This window comes from Branchiostoma lanceolatum, chromosome 17, assembly GCF_035083965.1.
Source record: "Branchiostoma lanceolatum isolate klBraLanc5 chromosome 17, klBraLanc5.hap2, whole genome shotgun sequence".
Classification (NCBI taxonomy): domain Eukaryota; kingdom Metazoa; phylum Chordata; class Leptocardii; order Amphioxiformes; family Branchiostomatidae; genus Branchiostoma; species Branchiostoma lanceolatum.
In genome coordinates this window covers 15860493-15881551 of record NC_089738.1, presented here as the reverse complement: position 1 = coordinate 15881551, position 21059 = coordinate 15860493, and the positions used below count along the sequence as shown (strand labels likewise).

The window sequence follows — 21059 nt, the reverse complement described above, 5'->3', positions numbered from 1 at the left end:
TTTGAAGCTCGGGGCTCAAATATAGAGATAAACGACTTTTATGCATGTGCCTGAGTTAGATGTGATCTCTGAGTTCATCATAACAACTCATTGAAACTTAAATAATTGCTTTGCCTTTCAATGATTTTCAATGTGTCATTGAATGTACGGATGATAGAAACGATTCTATCTTTACATTGCACAATTGTCAAAAATTGTAGTGATTGCAGCGTCCGAATATGCCCTACCCCCGATTTTAATTAACGGGTTATCATTATCAACCGCCTGTAACTAGCGAAAGTGAGATCAATGAGGCCTTGTGTATACACAACAGTGAGGCCGCCATGTTTTTGTGACGTAAAAGTCACCTCGCCGTAACCAACAGTGTGTAAGACATCTGAATGCAAGTGGTGGCCAAAGGTGACTGCAATGGAGGCTGGCGATCATGTGGGTAATTAGGTACAATTTGAACATGGCAACAAAAGTATATCAATGCCTTTCTCTGTTTTGTGTGTAAATCTGTAGTCTAAACTGCAACAACTGTCAAACATGCTGTTGCGACGGTTATCTGCAATGGGATCTGCAAGGAAGGGATGATATGAAAGTTCTCAAGGGGCTCACATGTACATTACATGTAAAACCTTGAGAAGATTGTAAACCCAATGACCTTTGAAAACAGATTGTCAACAACAATAACCTTTAACCCAAAATGGCGGGTTCTTCGCATAATGATCTATTTTTCTTAGGAAATGCCCAAGAGGTGTTTTTGAGTCAAATTTTGATTGATATACCTTTTAAGGTTTGATGCATTCGACCCTTGCATTCGTTGATGATAGACCTAATCTTGAGTGTATGTGACGGGACTATAGTTCAAAGGTACTGTGCTTCATTGAACCGTGGACGACGGTTTTATTTTTCGGACGAGTACACATTGTATTGTCAGTAAGGGTCAAATAGAAGGTCAGATAACGATCTTGTTCTACACTGACATTTGTCGAGTGTTCATCATTACAGGTGAGCTACATAGGTTTCAACATGAGTATAATGGGTGATAGACACCTACATGAAAAAAAAAAGTTCATGCGTAAAGCCTAAGATGTTTATAATGTACCTGCCTTTTTGTACATTTGAAGCTAGTTAGGTTGGAGGGTACTGTTAACTTGCAAAGGACCCCCCCACACACACACACACTGGAAATATGCTTTAGTGTCTGAGGGATCTATAGATAACTATTCCTCAACTCACATGTATTTTATATCTCAACAGGTTGAAAACATTCTTGACGAACACCAAGAGATCTGCATTCTTCTTAACAAGCTTCGGAAGTCTGTCAACGGAGACCAGAGTGGACCAAGGTAAGCCATTTGTCTGCTGTGTGCATGCAATATGCATGAAGGCCGTTCAATATTTATATTTCTATGAGGAATTTTTGTGTAAAAGATGACTGATACTACTTGAGTATCTGATGATAACATTATTTGAAATGCATTATCTTTATCGCATAATTGCAAAAACAGATATAATACCAAAAACTATAAAAGTACAGTCACTACACACACACACACACACACACACACATATATATATATATATATATATATATATATATATATATACATATATATATAGAGAGAGAGAGAGAGAGAAAGAGAGAGAGAGGGAGAGAGAAAGACAGACAGAGACAGAGAGAGACGGAGGGAAAGAACGTGTCAGTAAAAACTTGTCAAACGGTGAATTGGTAAAATAAAATCTGGATCTCTGACAGCGTGTTCTAAAAACCCATGGATTTTGATCAACATTTTTTAAATATCTATTCGCTAGTTGAGCAACCTTGACTGTACAAGTCATGTAACCACGTGTTCTAGCCAAACCAACAAATAAATAAATAAATTGTTCGTTGCTTTATCTTCTAGGAAAAATACTCGGACAGAACCACGAGTGAACTCGGCCCACCTCCGCGCCATGGACCACTTCCTCAACTTCCGACCGACCCCCGGCATCATGACGATAGACGAGGAGCATCACGAGATCCTCCGGCTCGTCAACGAGCTGAAGAAGATCTCCCGCTGCTATGACTCATCCCTGACGTCAGACAAACCGAAGGAGGATGACGTGTGGAGGCTGAGAACGGACGACCCTATAGATGACGATGACCCTGGACCAGGCTACGAGAAAATTAGAGAAAGGCGACGCCCCATCTATGACAGTGTGGTAGGTAATTTCTGTATTGGCAAAGCCGGTTACGACGAGTAGTTCTTGTCCCCAGATGTTGACGTGGTATGATATGAGAAGTACTAGTGGTCCTAATACCGGCGTACCCTCTGCCAGTCTTAAAAAAGACAAATAAAGTTAAAATCAGATCTTTAACTAAGATTTTGAGCTAAAATAACATGGATACTTGTCACAAACACGCGTGCGGCTTCAATATCTTATTCCAAAGACTGTACAACACATACATGAATGATTAGTTTTGATATGTCTGTTCTTCATACAGCAATGGTACTGCATACATTTGTATGTTTCAGAAAATCCCTAAAGATGATCTCTGCCATCACTGCAATGAGCCAGTCTCTGCATCAGGTTCGTTGATGATTCATTCTTTGAAACCATTTCGTCATACATCAAAGCATGTGTTCAATATGTAGCTGGTACCAATAACGCTTACTTTTTGGTCTGTCTTACTACACAGCTTTGTCTTTGTTTCAAAAGACATGGTGCGAGGATCATCTATTCTGTGCCTTTTGCAACGAGGAGCTGTCCCTTGAGTAAGTAAATATATTTACATATCATTAACATGATAATGACAGGTTGATATTGACTTCCTTATATCTATGTCTATTCAGTGATGGAGGGGTGCACGACTGGAAATGATATATTTATATCCATATATTCATAACCATAATCAAGTCTGTGAAATGCATGTATGTATGCATTATCGTTACGTGATTCAAAGATGGGGGGGCATATTGATTATCATGATATTACACGCCATACACTACATAATATAGCATTGGTAACAAAGTAACAGCTATCTATCATCATCATCATCATCATCATCATCTTCACCGCTTTTCAGTCCTTCCACTGAGGCGGGTCGTCATTGCTTTCCACGTTGTTTGTTTGCTGCTGTCTTCTGCACCCCTCCCTCCAAGCTGCAACCCAACTAGTATGCAGAGTGTTTTAACCTTGCTTTCTCTCACATTCATACACTCCTCAGGTTCTTATTTCTTGAGATCGACCTCCAGCCAGTGTGTGCGAGATGCTACATGATAGCAGAGAAAGGGCGCGGAGGGCGAGGGATGAAGAAATCCTCGACCCTGGAGAGAATGAGGTCCCCCGGATCCGCCAGTGGTGTCAAGAGGTCCAACAGTCTCGTACGGAGCTTCAGAAAGAGCGCCAGGAAGGTTCAGCTGCCAGGGGTGCTGCGTAACGCGGGGCAGGAAACAGAAGTGGCTGTAGGAGAAGTAGAGATGCCGGATAGTCCCATGTCAGAGGAAGAGTTTCCGTGGAGAGAGTCGGACGGTTGAAACCAATATTCTGTCAAGTATGTTAAAGAGTATGTAAGAAGTCTTATGATCAATTAATTGCCTGCAGAGAGAAGTCAATAAAAGTCTGATTTCACATTCTCAAAACAATTTTATTGGTGTCTTGTTAGAGATTTGGTGCCATAATTAGATTCTACCACTACTTTTGTTATTATCATCTATCTAGTTTTTTTAAAAACTACAATCTGTTTTACAGCAACTGATATCACACATTGAAAGTGATATCATGCTATGGGTGTTATGAAATCAGTGTTATAGGCTACTGCTACTATAACACGGCATGGGGGAATTCTGGTAATCAAAACACAAGAGATGTCTTCCTTTAGTTGTGTGTGCAGAAGTTATCAAAGTTATCGAAGGGTTTGAAATTTATTTTCTTCCAGACTGAGTATAGATATCTTTCATCGGTTCAAAGGGATCATGTTGTTACATTTGATAGCATAGCGAATGCACTTAAACATATTGTTATGAGATGTCGTAAGACTTTTAATAAAGATGAATGAAAATGTTACTAAGGTCACAAACGTTCCTGTATGTGTATTACATATGCATGTCTTTCATAATCATTGTATTTGTATAGGCATCACGCCCACCAACATGCAAGTTATTCATTCTTACCGACAGTGCTAGTTTTTACACATATGTTGTTATTGATGGGTCTTATCTAACGTATGAAAACTTAAGTGGTCCCAAATGAAAAATATAGAAATAATGGCAATAATCATTATCACAATATCCTACAAGCGACAAACATTTGCCATGGATTCTCCTTTTTATCACTTAGAGGTGTAAGAGTTTAGAGGAATAAGTGGTAAAAAGGTGCCATAAGGACAGACAAAGGGGTTTAAAAAAGGTGCAGAGGGCATAACGACATAATGAGCACGGACCTGTTCTTCTACTTTAGAACAACAATGGCGGAAAGTGGGGAGAACACAAGATAACATCAGGGAAGGGGGTCAAAGTTCACAGTTATTACAAACAAAAACACAATCACGGTGTTGTTAGGTAGCGTAGTCAACTCTGAGCGTAGTGACTCAGAGAAAAATGAATATTTATTTTCATGATAACAACAATGTAAATAGATGAATAAATTTATGGATTGGATATGGTAAATAGTGGGTCACGCCCTTTGGGAGTTGACCTGATTCATTGCAATATTGGCGCCAAAAAAGTATTCCTCAAAATCTGATTTATTTGTGCTATTGAAACTGATAGACAGACAATCAATCAAAACCTCCGCATCAATAAAAAAAGACATTACACATCTCACAAACAACAAGCGACAACAATATGATTAGATGAGTTTATAGGTTGAACATCTGAAAACAAACGCGGTATTGTATGTGGGCCAAACAATGTACAGCCCTCACGTCATACGCAGTTGTGACCAATCAGATTCCATGCCTGCTCTTTCATGATACTTACTCATCTGCAATATGGTCTGAAAATGCAGAATACAATTTCACAATCTACATGAAAGTGTTTCAATCTGTAAGATTCTAAGCAGTGGACTTGATTTGAATCTGTTGTCGTCACCAAAATCAACGAGATCAAACTTGAGAGTTACTGGTCCGTGACCACAGTGTTCTGTTGACGACCCCCTCTGTTCCCAACGTTTAAGCTCTAGCCCCAGGGGAAAAAGTGAAATGGCGGCTAGTATTCCCTCCCAGTTGTAACACGAACCCAGAGACCATCCGATTTTACACCGACCTGTGCTGGCAATAGACTGGTTGCAGAATGGATCTTGGCGGCATCACACCCGTTGAAGCCATCGGCGCCATGGTAAGATCTCTTCAATAAAAGTCTTAGTCGGGGGTACTAGTACTGTAGAATACGCTGGAGTTGTCTTTGCTTACAATGTACACTAAAGACGGTTACAGGGGTTATAGCATTACATGCTGTACATTCATTGTCTACATCTGTATTAGTTAAGTGTCGATTATTTAGAGTAGGTCGTTTATATTTAGTTTTTAACACTTATAGAGGGCTACGCCATTAGAAACATTCACATCTGGCAAAGAATATGTGGTAATACTGTGTGCAAACAAAGGCTTTCAAGATAAAAAGATGCTATCTTCACTTTCTCCTACTACAAAAATGTAGATACAAATATCTTGCCAGAATTCATGTTATGGCTGGACTTCGTATCCTAAACGCATTGAGACAAGTGTACTGTGGGGCATGGTGATAGTTTCTCCAATAAATTGGCTCCAACAACAAAGCCCGAAGGTCTGACAAGGCGGCAGAACCGGCCGGTTGTGTGTCAGAGTTCGAGTCATAGTTCGCTGGAGATTATCCCACTTGTCTCCCCTACTTGGCAGTCCTGTTTTGTCACTGCCTAGATATCTAGACCATAATATTTGGGCGGCAACGCACAGTACAGGTCATTGCTTCCACGTCAGAAAGGGACGCAGTATAGGAGCTGGTAGGTTATATGTAATCATGATTGAATTCTGTGTGTTCTTAACTTTGTATATGTCATTAGAACAATTATCTATTCACTAGAGAAAACTTGTTCTGCTGTCACATGTGACCTTCGTTGATTGCAGTAACTACTTCTGCATTGAGGTGTTCCTATTTGCACATTTTCCATAATTAGATATATCTATTAGTTAACAGCACTCATTTTGCAATATATGTATGTATTCTATACGTTTTTTATGATCGTATATGTGTTCAAGTCCGTTACAATTTGGGAAAAGAAGTCCATGTGGTCTCAACAATGTATTGGCACATGCTGCATTAGATACGTGTAGTTAATCGCGCAGTCCATATTCAGGCTGTACATTCTAGTCTCATCACTGCTTATAATTTTACATAATGACTGTTGTATGGGGTAAGGAATGCTAAAAAAGCCCTACCCGCCCACTCCCTTTCTTATTCCATTAGAGGCAAACTACGACGCCAATGTACATTGTACGGCAGGTCAGACTCATATTTTGAACATAACAGCCATGACCTTTTATGTTCCATATCTGAAAAAAAATATTCACTTTATAGGCAGATGACCCCAAATGCTCACTAGCTCCCTTCATTTAACCCGTTGGATGCACACGCCGTAAATATCACTGAATCCTAACAATCTAACATATAAACAATTCGCTATATTCTATCTAATAATTTATACTGGCACGGTGGGTCTTGTAAAGATGATATCAACTACAAATCGTTTCTCTCGTTTAATTGTGGCTACACTTCAGCGTGCAAATAGAAAGTCGTCATTGTCTGGTAGATTATTTGGTGTTAGAGTATATTGTGGAAGCCTTAGAAGAGAATGAAAGTCTTTTGGGCTAGAATATGTTCCCAAAGTTACCTGTTTCGTGACGGTTAAAACTGAGTGAGTTTTTGTCCTATACTTGATATTAAACCGTCCATTGTTGACCAACGTTTTAGAAATATTCAACCCCAATACATGTGACAGGATTTTACCTGTTCAAGCGACAGTCCTTTCTTTTTAGACAAGTGCAATCGGATCAGTAACTAGCCCACGATCCAATTGTCCAAACACTACATATTAAACTGGTAAACACCCATAGTACGCTTCAATGGTCTACAAACAAAGATCACCCTAAGTAGCAGTTTTGAATGATGGTAATGCACTATTTGTGTAAGACCTCGAAAGTATAAAAGTAAAATTTCAATTATTGATAAAGTTTGACACATAAACAACAACATCTGCTTTTAATAGCCCAATTTTGAAGCAGGTGTTTTTTACTCTTAAAATCGAGGTCATCGCTATTGTTGGACTACAGAATGTGGCCAGGTGGGTTGTTTTGGACTCTGGGTCCCAAAGGGCATATAAAAATGTCACGGTGAATTATGGCTAAGTAGGTCTCTAGAGCTGAAGTATTGTATTACCCAGTTAGGACTGTCGTGCGGTAAGTGTCATTTATGATGGACTTACCATAAATTATTCAACTCTCCACATTTAGACTCCCGTATCTGTTGATGTTATCAACATGCAGAAAGGTCAATCTTAATGGCAGTTGGGTCTTTATGTGTCCCAATTACAAATGCCTGTCAACTAGTATTCCCAACAATAGTCTGACTATAGGGTACACGAACACAGGATACCCAAGCTAAAGACCACCCTGTTATTCAGTCTTTTGCATCGATTAGGACTGACTTATAATTGAGTATTCTTACCGGCTGGGAGGATTCGCCTGGGTAAACATATTAAGGCCAAAATCCCCATACTCTCGGCTCCGGTTCTGGCGTGATTTTCACAAACAGTTACTATACTACGGTAACGCCAGGAACAAAGGAACACTGTCGTTTGGAAGCATTTGAGGTGAACACTGAAAATGCTCTTTTCGTTGAACAGCCGGTGAGCAAGGACTCGGAGGACGAGGTTGAAGAGGAAACTACCAAGCAAACGGAGGAAGCAGAACGTTTAAGGAGAGCCAAAGAATTCTTACTACTACTCGAAAACACAGGAGCAGAACTGGAAATTATCAAGGAAGAGGACTTTTGGCGCGACAGTGATTCAACAATGTCGTCCGAGTCAGGTGGGCTCACCAGAGAAAAAAACATGGATACAAGTATTGCACTACATCGTGGGTCACTTCGTGTGCCCCAAAAAATATTGTAAATCATTAGCAACGTCAAACACACACGAACACAACCGCACTCATACATTTACATACTAACATACTCAAACGGGTTCTATGATACTAAACTCTGTATCGCTCGATTTTGTTTTGTGGTAAGGGGCCATTTGCTGTCATTTTATTTGGTTGATGGTTTCTTCTTTTATTTGCACGTTCGATTACAATAGCCCTGCTTGTCTGTCTACACAACAAACATTCATTCAAAACATAATCTTTCAGGTGTGATATCAGACTCCGACGATGGTACCAACGTTGGCAAACAAAATGGCCCTAGAATACATCCTAAAAGAGGAAGTGATGATCAGGTGGACACAGACAGCAGCGACGAAGTCGAACCTCTGAACAGACCAGCAAGGAAGCCATCTAGGCCTAAGAAGAAACGACCACCAGTGCCTGTGAATAATGAAGAGATCAAAGGAGAGAGTAGCGATGAGGTGGAAGCTCTTTATTCTGATGAAGGAGTGCCACTGTCACCGAGTTCGAAGCCCAAAAAAAGCAAAACACCAACTGCGAAAAAAGCACAGGAACTCCAGCCGACAGACGACATCCCAACAGACCCGACTTCATTTTACGAAAAACTAAGCGCGCTGCCACAGGATGAGGCACCAAACACTACAGAGGGAGCGAGTAGTCCCGACGACAATAGATCACAGGCAGAGAGTGGCATTGGACATGAACCTGGCTCGAACGGAGAAAGACCTTTACCTGATGACGAAGAAGTTGAACCTGAAGACGAATACGTGCCTCCTAAAGACGAACCGACACCGACAGCACCACCGAGGTCTAAGAAACGTGGCGTTACCACAACACCCAAGCCAGAGGAAAAGGATGATAAACCATCTTCAAATACATCACCAAGGAAACCTTCCGATGGATCGAAAAGAAGAAATGAACCAAGTTCCGACAAAAAGAGTGACACCACACCAAAAGGTGACTTGGCATCCGCCCCAGAGGATGATGGGTTCTTTGGTAATTTGTTGAACAACAAAAAAGACCGAGGTACTCGAGACAAACCCTCAAGTGCGCAACCTTCAAGCAAACGTAAGGGGGAAAGTCCTGTCGATCCATCAACAAATCAAAATAACCCAACAGCCGCAGATCCTAAAGCTGCACCAAAAAATGAAGTGGGCAACGATGACAAATCAAGTCTGCTTGACAGCTTCTTAAACAAACTTGGGTTATCTTCCGATCCGGATAGCAACGACGACAGCAAGAAGAAACCTCCTGTCGAAGAGAAACCTTCAAGAAATCTAAGAAATGCAGGAAGCACTGCCAACGATCCTAATACTCGTGATGAAGCACCTAAAACTGAAGCAGACAAGGATGACAAACCAGGACTGTTTGACAACTTGCTAAACAAAATAAAACCTAAAGCAAAGGATCCGGAAGATAACATAGATGACAACAACGGGAAACAGCCTGCTGAAAAAGATTCATCATCAAATCAAAAGAAACCAGGAACCACTGCCATCAACCCTGAAGACAAGGATGACAAACCAGGTCTTCTGGACAACTTGTTAAACAAACTAAAATCAAAAGATCCAGAAGATGACCCCAGCAAAGAAGACATTAAGCCTGCTGGAGACAAGAAACAACCCTCAGATAGACAACCTGACAAGACAGCAGACAAGTCGCCAAACACAGAGGAGAAACCATCTGATAGTGTCCTTGATCGTATGTTAAAGAAGTTGATTCCGGACAAAGACAAGAAGCAGTCATCTCCTGAAGATAAGCCAACTGATCAAGAGACAACCCGGACAGATGAACCGTCACAGGGGCAGAACCCATCGAGTGTGCCAGGCAGCGACGAGAAAACAGGGTTGTTAGAAAAGGAACCAGCACCAATACCACCACCGCGGACTAAGAGTCCACGCAGACGACCAACAACCCTCCCATTAAACACACCAACAGAAAAAGACAACAAACCAAAGGATGGCAAGGAAAAGATGCCAAGTAAGAAACCTGGAGAGAAAACTACCAGCAGAAAACCGAATGGCCGATCAAAACCTAATGGTAACAGAGCACCTCTGAACCCAATGCTCGTGTTTGGAGTAGTGCCCATGGAGTTCGAGGATGCGCCGTTGACACCGCCGTGTCCTAGGAAGAAACGGAAGCCAGCGGGAGAAACAGATGATGATAAGGTAAATGCACTTTGGCAATCACAGCAAGGCACAACAAAACGTACCAATCAAACTCCACATCTAAAAGACAACAAATGCAACTTTGTGTTCCAAATGGTGTAGATGGAAAAGAATGGCTATCTTTGATATTAAAACCAATCCAAAATTTCTGGGGTGTAAACAATGTACGATACGCGTTGAGGTCGTCTCCCTTTTGCTTCAGTGGTCAGCCTGTGTTTCTTTAAGATGCAACAGTACCTTGTCGTAGGACAGAACCTTAGTGTCTGTGCATATTCGGTATGCAAAATAATCATGCCATGGCCACCCTCCAAAATGTATAAAACCAGCTTCCTGGATACTTGCTTATTTATCATCTCAGTCTCAGTTTAGACTGGTCTTCCCTTCAGCTGCTTCTGATCCATCGTCGTCTTCACGCACTTTCTCACTACTCTGTTCTCTCGCGAAAGCACATCTGAAAATCAGCGGTTGTATCTAAAATGGGTGTTTTACAATTGGAAAAATGTAAGATACCTTTCTATGGCCTTTTGATGCAGATAGATGGATGATGTGTGCCAACAAATATAGACAAGTATTTCATCCAGATCACAGTACTAGTCACAGTCGCAATTTGGTGCGTCCTTTGTGGTTTCGGAAAATATATCGTAACTGTAACAGAGTTGCAGTGTGCCTCGTCAGATATCTATCTGAACATTTTGAAAACCAAGCACGTGTTTCAGCTTGTTAGCTCACGGACGTTTATTGAAGATCATTTTCTCTTTTTTTTTCAGACCAATGGCAGTGTGTTGAGCCCACCAGAAGAAGAATCAGACGCCTTGGGTTCATTCCTTGACTACGTTTTCGGTCGTCCAAGAGACAGAAAAACACCAGTGGCAAGGCCTAAGTTTGCGCCAAAGCCCGACGATGGAACAAAGCCAAAGGACAAAGGCCCGGGTGACACCATTCCAACTAAAAAGGACGACCCTTCAACTGCAGTCAAGTCTTTGCAAGGGCTTCTGGAGAAAAAGGCTACAGAAGCACCCAAAGATGAGCCTGCAAAAACAAAACCTGCTAAGGCTACAGAATCGCCCAAGGATGAGCCTGCAAAAACAAAACCTGCTAAGGCTACAGAACCGCCCAAGTATGAGCCACAACCTTCCAAGGAGACGGAGAAGCCAAAAGATGAGCCTATCGCAGCAAAACCTGCCAAGGCGACTGAGAAACCCAAGGACGATCCTGTAGCAGCCAAGCCTGTCAAAGAGACAGAGCAGCCCAAGGACGAGCCTGTGATAAGTGAGCCTGCCAAAGATGCTACACCTGTCCAAAAGGCGCCAGAAACACGCCCTAGCGTGGAAAAGCCTTCTGAAGACAAGGTAGCGCCACCTTCTCCAAAACCGAAACCAACTAAAGAAAAGAAAGCTCCAAAGACACCATCCCCGAAGCAAAGGAAATCTTCGAAGACTAAAGAACCTACCGAAGACGGTACGAAGAAGAAGAGCAAGGAGAAAAAACCAACAAAAGATAAGAAATCGCGTAAGAAGTCGGAAGACAAGCCTGTGAATGTTGAGCCGCCACAGGCTCAAGAGCCACCAGTACAGCTCGAAAATGTCGAACCTGTAGAGGCTAAGCCTCCTACACCACAGATTCCTGATACGACACAGCAAACAATGGAAGACGAGCCTGTTTTTGCTGCGCCTCCCCAGCCGCAATTTGGTAAGGACCTTCCAAAAAGCCCACGGTCTAGAAAACCAAGCAGGTCGCTTCTTTCCAAATTCAAGAAACTCAAAGACAATCTAACACATGACATATCATCGGACAATGAGGTCGAATCACCGGAAACAAAGAGGAAGGCACCAGATACAACTCAAGAAAAGGTAGAGGAGGAACCAGAAGAGGTAGAGCCACCACCAAGGCGGAAGAGAGAAGATAAATCCATGTCGCCGCCACCACAGAAAAGACAAGAAAAGGCACCGGCTGCAACCCAAGAAGAACCCAAGGACATACCATTGGAGATGCCGACACCACCACCACGGCACAAGAAAGATATCCCCGCACCGAACGAGGAGCCTGTGAAAGCTGAACCACCGCCGCCACAGAAGGAAGAGGAGAAAGAACCAGAACCAGTACAGAAACAAGTTGTACCGGAGCCTGTGAAGGCTGTGCCGCCACAGCCGCAAGAGAAAGAGGAGCCCCAAAAACCGGAGGAGAAGGAGGATGTGACTCCGGTGGCGGTTGAACCAGCAGCACCACAGCCAGAAGAGGTGAAGAAGGAGCCAGAACAAATCCAACCGGAGCCTGAAACGCCTACCCCATCACAGCCGGAAGAGAAAGAGGAGCCACCAAAACCGGAAGAGAAGGAAGATGTGACTCCTGTGGCGGTTGAACCAGCAGCACCACAGCAAGAAGAGGTGAAGAAGGAGCCAGAACAAATCCAACCGGAGCCTGAAACGCCTACCCCATCACAGCCGGAAGAGAAAGAGGAGCCCCCGAAACCGGAAGAGAAGGAGGATGTGACTCCGGTGGCGGTTGAACCAGCTGCACCACAGCCAGAAGAGGAGCCAGAACAAATCGAACCGGAGCCAGTGATGCCCATGCCATCACAGCCACCAGCGAAAGAGGAACCCTCTAAACCGGATAAGAACGAGGAGAGTAAGCCCGAGACGGCTAGAGAACCTGTACCACAAAAGGAAGAGACTACAGAGGAGGAAAAGGAACCAGATACTACAGAGGCAGTGATTGAAGAGCCACCTGTAGAGACTGAGCCAGAAACACCTAAAGAAGACAAAGAAAAAGTGGCAGTCCCGGAAAGACCTACTGAAGATGAGCCGAAAGATGAGCCAAAGCTCGAAGACCAACATATATCGGAACTGCCAGAAAGTGTACCAGCAGAAATTGCGCCACCGTTACCCCCTCGACGGTCAAAGAGCAAAAAGGACACTGCTCCGGCGGATGCTGTAGAACCGATCGTGCCCGAAGAACAGGCTGCAGAGGAGAACGATAACGGACCAGACAGAGCTGAACCCCCTCCTCTTCCCGTCAAGAAGAAGAGCCAACGATCGCAAGAAGAGCTGCCCTCTCCGGTGGACGAAGACAAATATCCTGAAATTAGTTTCTCAGATGAACCGCCACTGCAGACGAACTTAGATGACATCTTCTCTAGCCCCGATGCCGTCTTGAATGCTCCTTGCAAGGGAAGCGACGATGATGTTCCAAAAGAGGACGAAGAAGGAATTGTACCGGATGAACTCGCACCCGTCAAACCGAAAAAGAGATCAGAGTCATTCAAAGCAGGTCGAGATCGTCTGAAGGCATTGGGCAAATCATTAAAGGATAAGGCTACGAGGCGGAAATCAGAAAAAGCACCAGATGAAGATAAGCCAGAAACAACAGATGGTCCAGACAATCTTGTCGAAGATGCTGAAATACCGACATTGCTTGAAGAACCCGATACTCAAAGGCCAGGATCACGGGATCGCCTAAAGGCATTGCGAAAATCATTGAAGGAAAAGGCTACGAGACGGAAATCAGAAAAATCATCAGATGAGGATAAACCGGAGATAACAGAGGATCCAGACAATGTTGTCGAAGATGCTGAAATACCGACATTGCCTGAAGAACCCGATACTCAAAAGCCGGGATCTCGGGATCGCCTAAAGGCATTGGGCAAATCATTGAAGGAAAAGGCTACGAGACGGAAATCAGATAAATCACCAGATGAGGATAAGCCAGAGATTACGGATGATCCAGAAAATCTTGACAAAGATGTTAACCCACCAACTTCGCCCCAAGAACCCGATACTCAAAAGCCAGGATCTCGAGATCGTCTGAAAGCATTGGGCAAATCATTAAAGGAAAAGGCTACGAGACGTAAATCGGCGAAAACACCAGATGATGATAAGCCAGAAATAACAGAGGATACAGACAAACCAGAAATAACAGAGGATACAGAAAATCTTGTCACAGATGTTGACACACCAACTTCGCCCCAAGATCCCGACTCTCAAAAACCAGGATCTCGGGATCGTCTGAAAGCACTGGGCAAATCATTGAAGGATAAGGCTACCAGACGAAAATCAGCCAAAACACCAGATGAGGATAAGCCGGAAACAATAGATGATCCAGACAATCTTGTCCAAAACGTTGACACGCCATCTTCACCCCAGGAACCCGAGTCTCCAAAGCCAAAGAAAGAAAGTAAGTCACTCCTTTCCAAGCTTAAAGACGGGTTGTTATCTGACAGCGAAAAGGAACTAACGCCTCACGTCCAGAAGAAACAAAACGATGAGGAAGCAGACGAACCTGTCGTCTCAAAGGCAGCTGATCCGGAAGACATGGCGACACCGGGTCCAAGCCATCAGCCGGATGAAAATATTGATGACCAAGATGAAGCGCCAATCAAACCCGAGAAGAAGAAGATTCACTTCCCGCGGAAGCTTTCCAAACTTCGGAATTCATTTAAGAAACGAGCCAAGTCTAAAAGTGACGAAGACCCCAAATTAGACCTTGAAGGAGACGCGACGACTGCCCGAGACGATGAAAATAAAGAAAATGCGCCATCTCTCGAGAAAACGCCAGACTCTCCTTCAGCTCTAAAAACTCCCACTTCTCCAGATGAAAGTTTTTCCACTGTGATTGAGAACTTCGCCGCACAGGAAGACCCGGGGCCGGATGACTCATATGCAGAAGAAGAACAAACTAAAGAAGACGATCAAAGTCCTGACGAAGCATGGTCTCCATGGTTCAAGGATACCCCAAAGATCCAAGCCCCAAGCGATGCACAGAGCTCACCCGTTTTGGACAAGAAACCAGAAAACGATGTACCATCTCCGTTAATCGAAGATCCAGATGTCTCTCCTGATGATCGTCCAAAGCTGCCGCCGAAAGAAAAGTAAGTCCACTTTCCTCCTGCGTTGCCAATATTGTTTGCTCTTGCCGAATTGAATATTATGGATTTGCAAAGCTCTGCCTTTATGAAAAAAAAATTTACCTTGTGAAATTAAAGTAATTTATCATAGATGGATAGATTCAGCTGTGAAAACAAAAGAACAGTTTCTTTTTTTTCCCTTTAAGAAAATCTAGAGAGCCAGAAGAACTATCCGACAAGGAGGAAAAGGAAGAAGAACCGATATGGGAGAAAATATATGATGGGTTTGTATAGCTATATGCCTTCATGAAAAATCTTGTGAAATTGCAGTTATCTAACATAGATGGATAAATAACTTGTGTCATTAGAAACAGAAAAAAAAATCGTTTCATTTGTCCCTTAATCTAGAGAGTCAGGGAAACCATTCGGCAAAGAGGAAAAGGAGGCAGAACCGATATGGGAGAAAAGATATCTGGGCTTTGCCTTTATGAAAGCTTAATATTTTGAAATTCTAGCAATTCAACATATTACTAGATAGATAGACAGATGGATAGATACAACTGTGTCATTAGAAAAGGAAAAGAATCGTTTCCTTTGTCCCGTAATCTAGAGAGCCAGAGGAACCATCCGACAAAGACGAAGAACCGATATGGGAGAAAATAAAGCCATTGGAGGAGACCTGTGTAAAGTGTCGTAAAGTGTTAAAGGATTCTGATGTCGTCGTGAATTTCAATGGCCTCATCCTACATCAGACATGCATATCGTGAGCGGTATTTTGTAACTCATTGTGGTATTTAGATCTACATGTATAGACTCCTCCTCCAGGACTGAGAGTGTTGCTAAAATCTTTCACTTTGGCACAAACTAATATTCAATGTTCAATTAGAGAACACATACCTCCTTTTGACTTTTTGCTCCTACATGTGCTGTATCTAAAATCGCATTTGACACTGTGCGTACCTGATTACATGGTATGCCCAGTTGTTGCATATTTGTCCATTTTCCAAAAGCTCGTACACATATTTATATAACTTTCTTTTTGCCCCACAGGAAAGCAAAAGACAAGAAGGGTGAGTCAACTATACCGACTAATTTTTGAGAGAATATTTCTGTTATCTTATTTCAGTGACCATTTCGTTACTGTTTGAATCTGGTTCAAAACTTGACCCTATTTCTCCAGACGTTGTTATCTAACATTAACGCTGTTTGACTTTATTACAGAAGAACCCCTACCAGCACCAAAGGATGATAGGTAGGTCTATATAAACCAGTGTAGATCTCTAGATATAAGAACCCATGCTACATTGACTTACCAACTGGATGAAACAATCTAGGTATGCACTAAAATGCTTGTCAATTGCAGGCCTCCTAAAATAAAGCCCTACATCGAAGACAGAACAGATGACACACCTAGAAAGCCTTCGAAAGACGACAAAGAGATCTTTAACACTTGCTGGATCTGTGGGTAAGACAAAGATCAATTTCCATTTAAAGTAGTTTTACATTTTACATTTGTAACGTTGATGTAGACTTTTGTTTCCAATCAACAGTAAGAACACGAATGGCATGATAGCCTCAACAATATTGATATTCATGATAGCATTAAGTGAAGCCATCCGTGAATATGTAAACCAGTCAGAATTACCTTGAGGAAGGTGACAGATTGTCACCGGAACTTCGGTTGAATAAATCACTTGTTTGTTAAAAAGAGTCTTTTTATTCAGCATTAAGTCTTATCTTGGATTCTCTCATTCCAGTTTGAAACTCTATTTCTATCCTTGACATTATTTCCATAGGGATGCGATCACTGGGATGATGATTGTTGCACTGGGGCGCTACTGGCATGCAGAGGTAGGTACCGAACAGTGTCCACTATATATACAACGTACAGGATAACTAGATATCAAAAGTTACGGATACCACTCTAATAAGATAAAGCTAGCCCTATGATAGTGCTCAACGTTGTCAGGATGGCCGAGTGGTCTAAGGCGCTGCGTTCAGGTCGCAGTCTGGTTCTCCAGGCGTGGGTTCGAATCCCACTTCTGACATTAACTTTTGGCCCAAAATAAATAGAAAGTTTTCGAGTGTAATGCTTGCACAACTGTGTGGCGCAGGGGCTATAGAAACTGAGATTTTACGCCGTCCTATACACAATATAGACAGTGACGTTTTAATGATACACAGTAGTAGATTCCTTCGATGGGATTCATACCTAAAACCTTTAAGCTAATCTTTATGAATCATTTGATTCCTCGACCTGATTGGCTTGCAATGACACATCTGTTTCAGCACTTCCGGTGTGCGAGATGTGGCATTCCATTCAAAGCGGTTGGACTTCCACACTACGAGCATGACGGGAAAGCCTACTGTGAACCCCACTTTCATGAGGTTTGTTTGTCTGTCTATTCTGATTACTTTACGTGTAACGTTTGTATCCTCATCTTTCTAATATCTAGACTCATAAATTGATCCGACTATAAGATATGCTAACTAAGCTATATGCAAATGCATCACTATAACAGTTACTCGAGCAATCTATCCAGTTGTATGAGGAACTGTTACATTGCGCATCTTGCTACCTGGATGTTTAAGCTTCATCGACGTATCTATATATGGTTGAAGATTGACTTATTGTGATGCATTGTTTTTTGCAGTTATTCAGTGACTTCTGCTACGCCTGTGACCAGCCAATAACAGACGAAAGTAAGACAACATTCTAATATCATCTCCAAATTCAGAGGTAAAATTCAAATATATTCAGATGTATAAAGTATAATGTCCTATATGACTTGTGTATTTCTATTGCAGTAATCTGTGCGATGAACAAAACATGGTGTAGAAAGCATTTCTGCTGTGCGATGTGCAACCAGAGCATCAAACTGGAGTGAGTAGAACTGCTACATTACCGTCTTATTCTAAGACAATTGTCTGTAGTGCTACAGCTATCCTTGTACGTGAAATGCATGCATGATAGAATCAGTGTTAACTCTGAAAATAGATCAGCACAAGTATGCAAAGAAATGGCAGGAAAACCATAGCATTAGTACAAAGAAAGGCTGTATGGTTGCTGCCTGAAAAAGCTATTTCAGAGAGGACATGTACAGCACTTGATGAATCCGTGTGCATTTGGATAATCCTGTCCTAACATAACCCTCTACTTCTTATATTTCCAGCATAACAAAAAAGCAAAAAAATTGCTTGTACATGCTAGATGTTTGTACCTATCCCAACAGAAATGTATATGTATGTGTATGTGATCAGTACATAGCCAAAATGAGGCAAATATATGTGCAATAAAGTTCTTATCTTATTCTTTAATATCAAAACTGATTATGCACTATTGTTACCTACAACTACAGTGAGAAGTTCTACGCCTGTGACAGTCGCCCGGTGTGTAAAAAGTGTAAAGAAAAGGTACCGGCATCTCTGCTCCAAACAAGGAAGAAGAGGACGATCATCGATACCATAAAGGACATGGTACGAAGTCCAAGGCAACCAACCACACCTACTGTACCCACTACACCTCAAGGTCCACCCGAAAATCCTAACGAATACTTCGTGTAAAACGCATATCGATACATATAACAGAAAGGCAAGACTTACAAGTAGATTTCTCAAGTCACACTTGTCCAATAAGTTATTTTTCAATTGGTAGTTGGTACTTTCTGTTACCACAGTCTTCTATTGTCAATGATTCTATCTTGCGATTTAGGTATAATCAAGGTAGTGATATTCACTGATGCCTTCTCCAGAATATCACTAACAACAAGCTGAAATAGTAGTAAGACAAAGTGGTACAGGGTGTTAAACTGTTCTAGAGTAACTCTGCTTTCATAATTTGCCGTTGATTTCTTGGCAATGCATTTAAATCGACATGCTTAATATTGGTATTTGCATGGCTTGCTATGACGATTGAACTACAGGTTCGATAACTAACTTACTTAGCATGTGCTAATATAAAAGAAATGTAACAAAGGCATTGAAATTGAATGAAAGTACTGATACTATTGTCATTGTTGTTTTTGTTGTTGTAAATACAACAAGTTTTATCCTGGCATAAGTGTAATATTTAATATTTATTTCCAATACGTTGAATATTTTTTTGGAATACTAACATCGTACGCTATATCATGTTTATGAACCTGTTGGTAGCATGTATGTCTAACAGAATAAATGCTGTAAGAGTAATATACTTGGAAATCAATCAATGTTGGCCTCCTGTCAAGTAGCTTACTCATGTAATTCTAAATGTCAGTAACCCTAAGTAGCTGACGCTCTCTCGGAGCTTGATTAATGATAGCATTAGTACAAGGCAACAATGTACGGTAATAAGATATATAGTCCCTTGTAATTTATTGCAACAACTTGGATATTATACGCAAATACTATTTGGAAATGATCTTGTTGACTGTGAACATTTTTGTGTCTCTCTATTCGATAATATACTTGCATCAAAGCATGATAACAAACAGTGTACTCATTGTGTCAGCTGCATCAGTTACAAGTAGTCTAAATAGTAATTCATATCTTATTGAATTCTATTAGAATTTTTTCTCACGGTACAGCGTCTCCCCAACAGCAATAGACATTCGGTTACTAATTACAATAGAACCTATGAAACGTATAGAACCAAACAATTCAAACCACGACCAGTAATAAGTCTAATACTTTATTGGCGAGGACAAAGGACAAATAACTACATGACAGCTACATGTGTCAGACAACTACCTAACCAGAGCTTATGCGACAAGACTATGTTTTCCATGGTTAAAGCATGCAATTACACAGAAGCATCTGTTTCCGCAAAGTAGGCTGACAACTTTAGTATGAATGGTCGTTACAGCACGTTCAGTTGGCGTTAATCAGTCATACAAGGTCACCTAGCTATAATGGCGGCTGTTATACAGTGGCGTCAGTATTCTATGAGTGATTGACAGGCAAGGACAGTGGGTTGTCTTCCCACCGCGTCCCCCATATGTCAACTATTCCACCCCCTGGGCACCTAAGTTCTGCAGATGAGTATCAAGTAACTAAATAAAGACAACATTTTACGCTCGTGTTCCTAAACGATTCTGATGGTATAGGCGTGATTGGGAATTTAGAACATCAAACCTGCTATTTTACTTAGTTCTTCCATAATGATTTTTTGTTTGTTTTTCACTATTGATATCGTCGTTACACGAAGAAATTGAGATTAATGACCCTGTCAAAACATTGGATAGACAATTTTGAATTTTTGGTATGTTCTTTTGTATTCCTAAACGTTTTTTTTAAGTGAAGCAGGTGTGACCGGGGATTTCATACATTATACCTGTACCTGATTTTAGATCATTCTAGCAAACTGATATTTCATTTGTTTTTAACTTTTGATATGTTACGAGAAGAAATTAAGATAAATGACCTGTCAAATCATTGGATAGACAATTTTAAGGTTTTGGTACATTCTTGTGTGTTTTACGTCCTTTCTTTTAAGCTATAGGAAAAATAAACTCATTGTTGACACCGGCTGGGCGAAACGGTACCTTAATCATTAGCAATAATCTCTTCAGCTTTGTAGTCCCTAGAGATTCAACACCCTCTTTTACGAACAAAGGAGTCACACGTTTCTCCATGTGACTTAGATCCTCACCTGTTAGATGGTCACTTGGGTACTAAAAAAAGGCGGGAAAGTCTTAAGTGCCCGCAGGTCATAATTATGAACAGGGTGCCTATGAATGGAGGCTTACAATAGTGTACGAACAGTGGAAGAGAGAACGGGACCATGAATGGAGATATACAATAGTGAGATGCATGAGGTTCATCGAAGGCGACGAAATATACGTGACTGTCGGTGATTCATTCAATACGCAGTCGCTGACTTAAGCATTCACCAACCTTAAACGTCTGTTACCGACCTGCTTGAACAGCTCAGGGTCGCCGACAACGAGGTGAAGCAGAATCTACA

General features: G+C 41.7%; 2 protein-coding genes and 1 non-coding gene across 3 annotated transcripts; all 3 read left to right on the top strand.

The window, feature by feature from the left end:
- The first annotated feature begins 313 nt into the window (after nt 1-313).
- On the top strand, nt 314-3522 carry LOC136422850 (uncharacterized). Its single transcript, XM_066410757.1, has 5 exons — nt 314-426; nt 1246-1334; nt 1893-2190; nt 2505-2744; nt 3197-3522. The coding sequence occupies exons 1-4, from the start codon at nt 409-411 to the stop codon at nt 2622-2624; spliced, it is 525 nt and encodes a 174-aa protein (XP_066266854.1). The 5' UTR covers nt 314-408; the 3' UTR covers nt 2625-2744; nt 3197-3522.
- Nucleotides 3523-5006: 1484 nt separating this feature from the next.
- On the top strand, nt 5007-19515 carry LOC136422480 (microtubule-associated protein futsch-like). The gene is made up of 14 exons (XM_066410252.1): nt 5007-5306; nt 7849-8032; nt 8354-10275; nt 11043-15139; nt 15322-15399; nt 15726-15878; nt 16166-16185; nt 16337-16367; nt 16479-16580; nt 16912-16966; nt 17405-17503; nt 17770-17818; nt 17924-17999; nt 18475-19515. The coding sequence occupies exons 1-14, from the start codon at nt 5262-5264 to the stop codon at nt 18677-18679; spliced, it is 7116 nt and encodes a 2371-aa protein (XP_066266349.1). The 5' UTR covers nt 5007-5261; the 3' UTR covers nt 18680-19515.
- Trnal-cag (transfer RNA leucine (anticodon CAG)) lies at nt 17080-17163 on the top strand. Its single transcript has one exon. It is a non-coding gene; the product is annotated as a tRNA-Leu (tRNA).
- Nucleotides 19516-21059: the final 1544 nt, after the last annotated feature.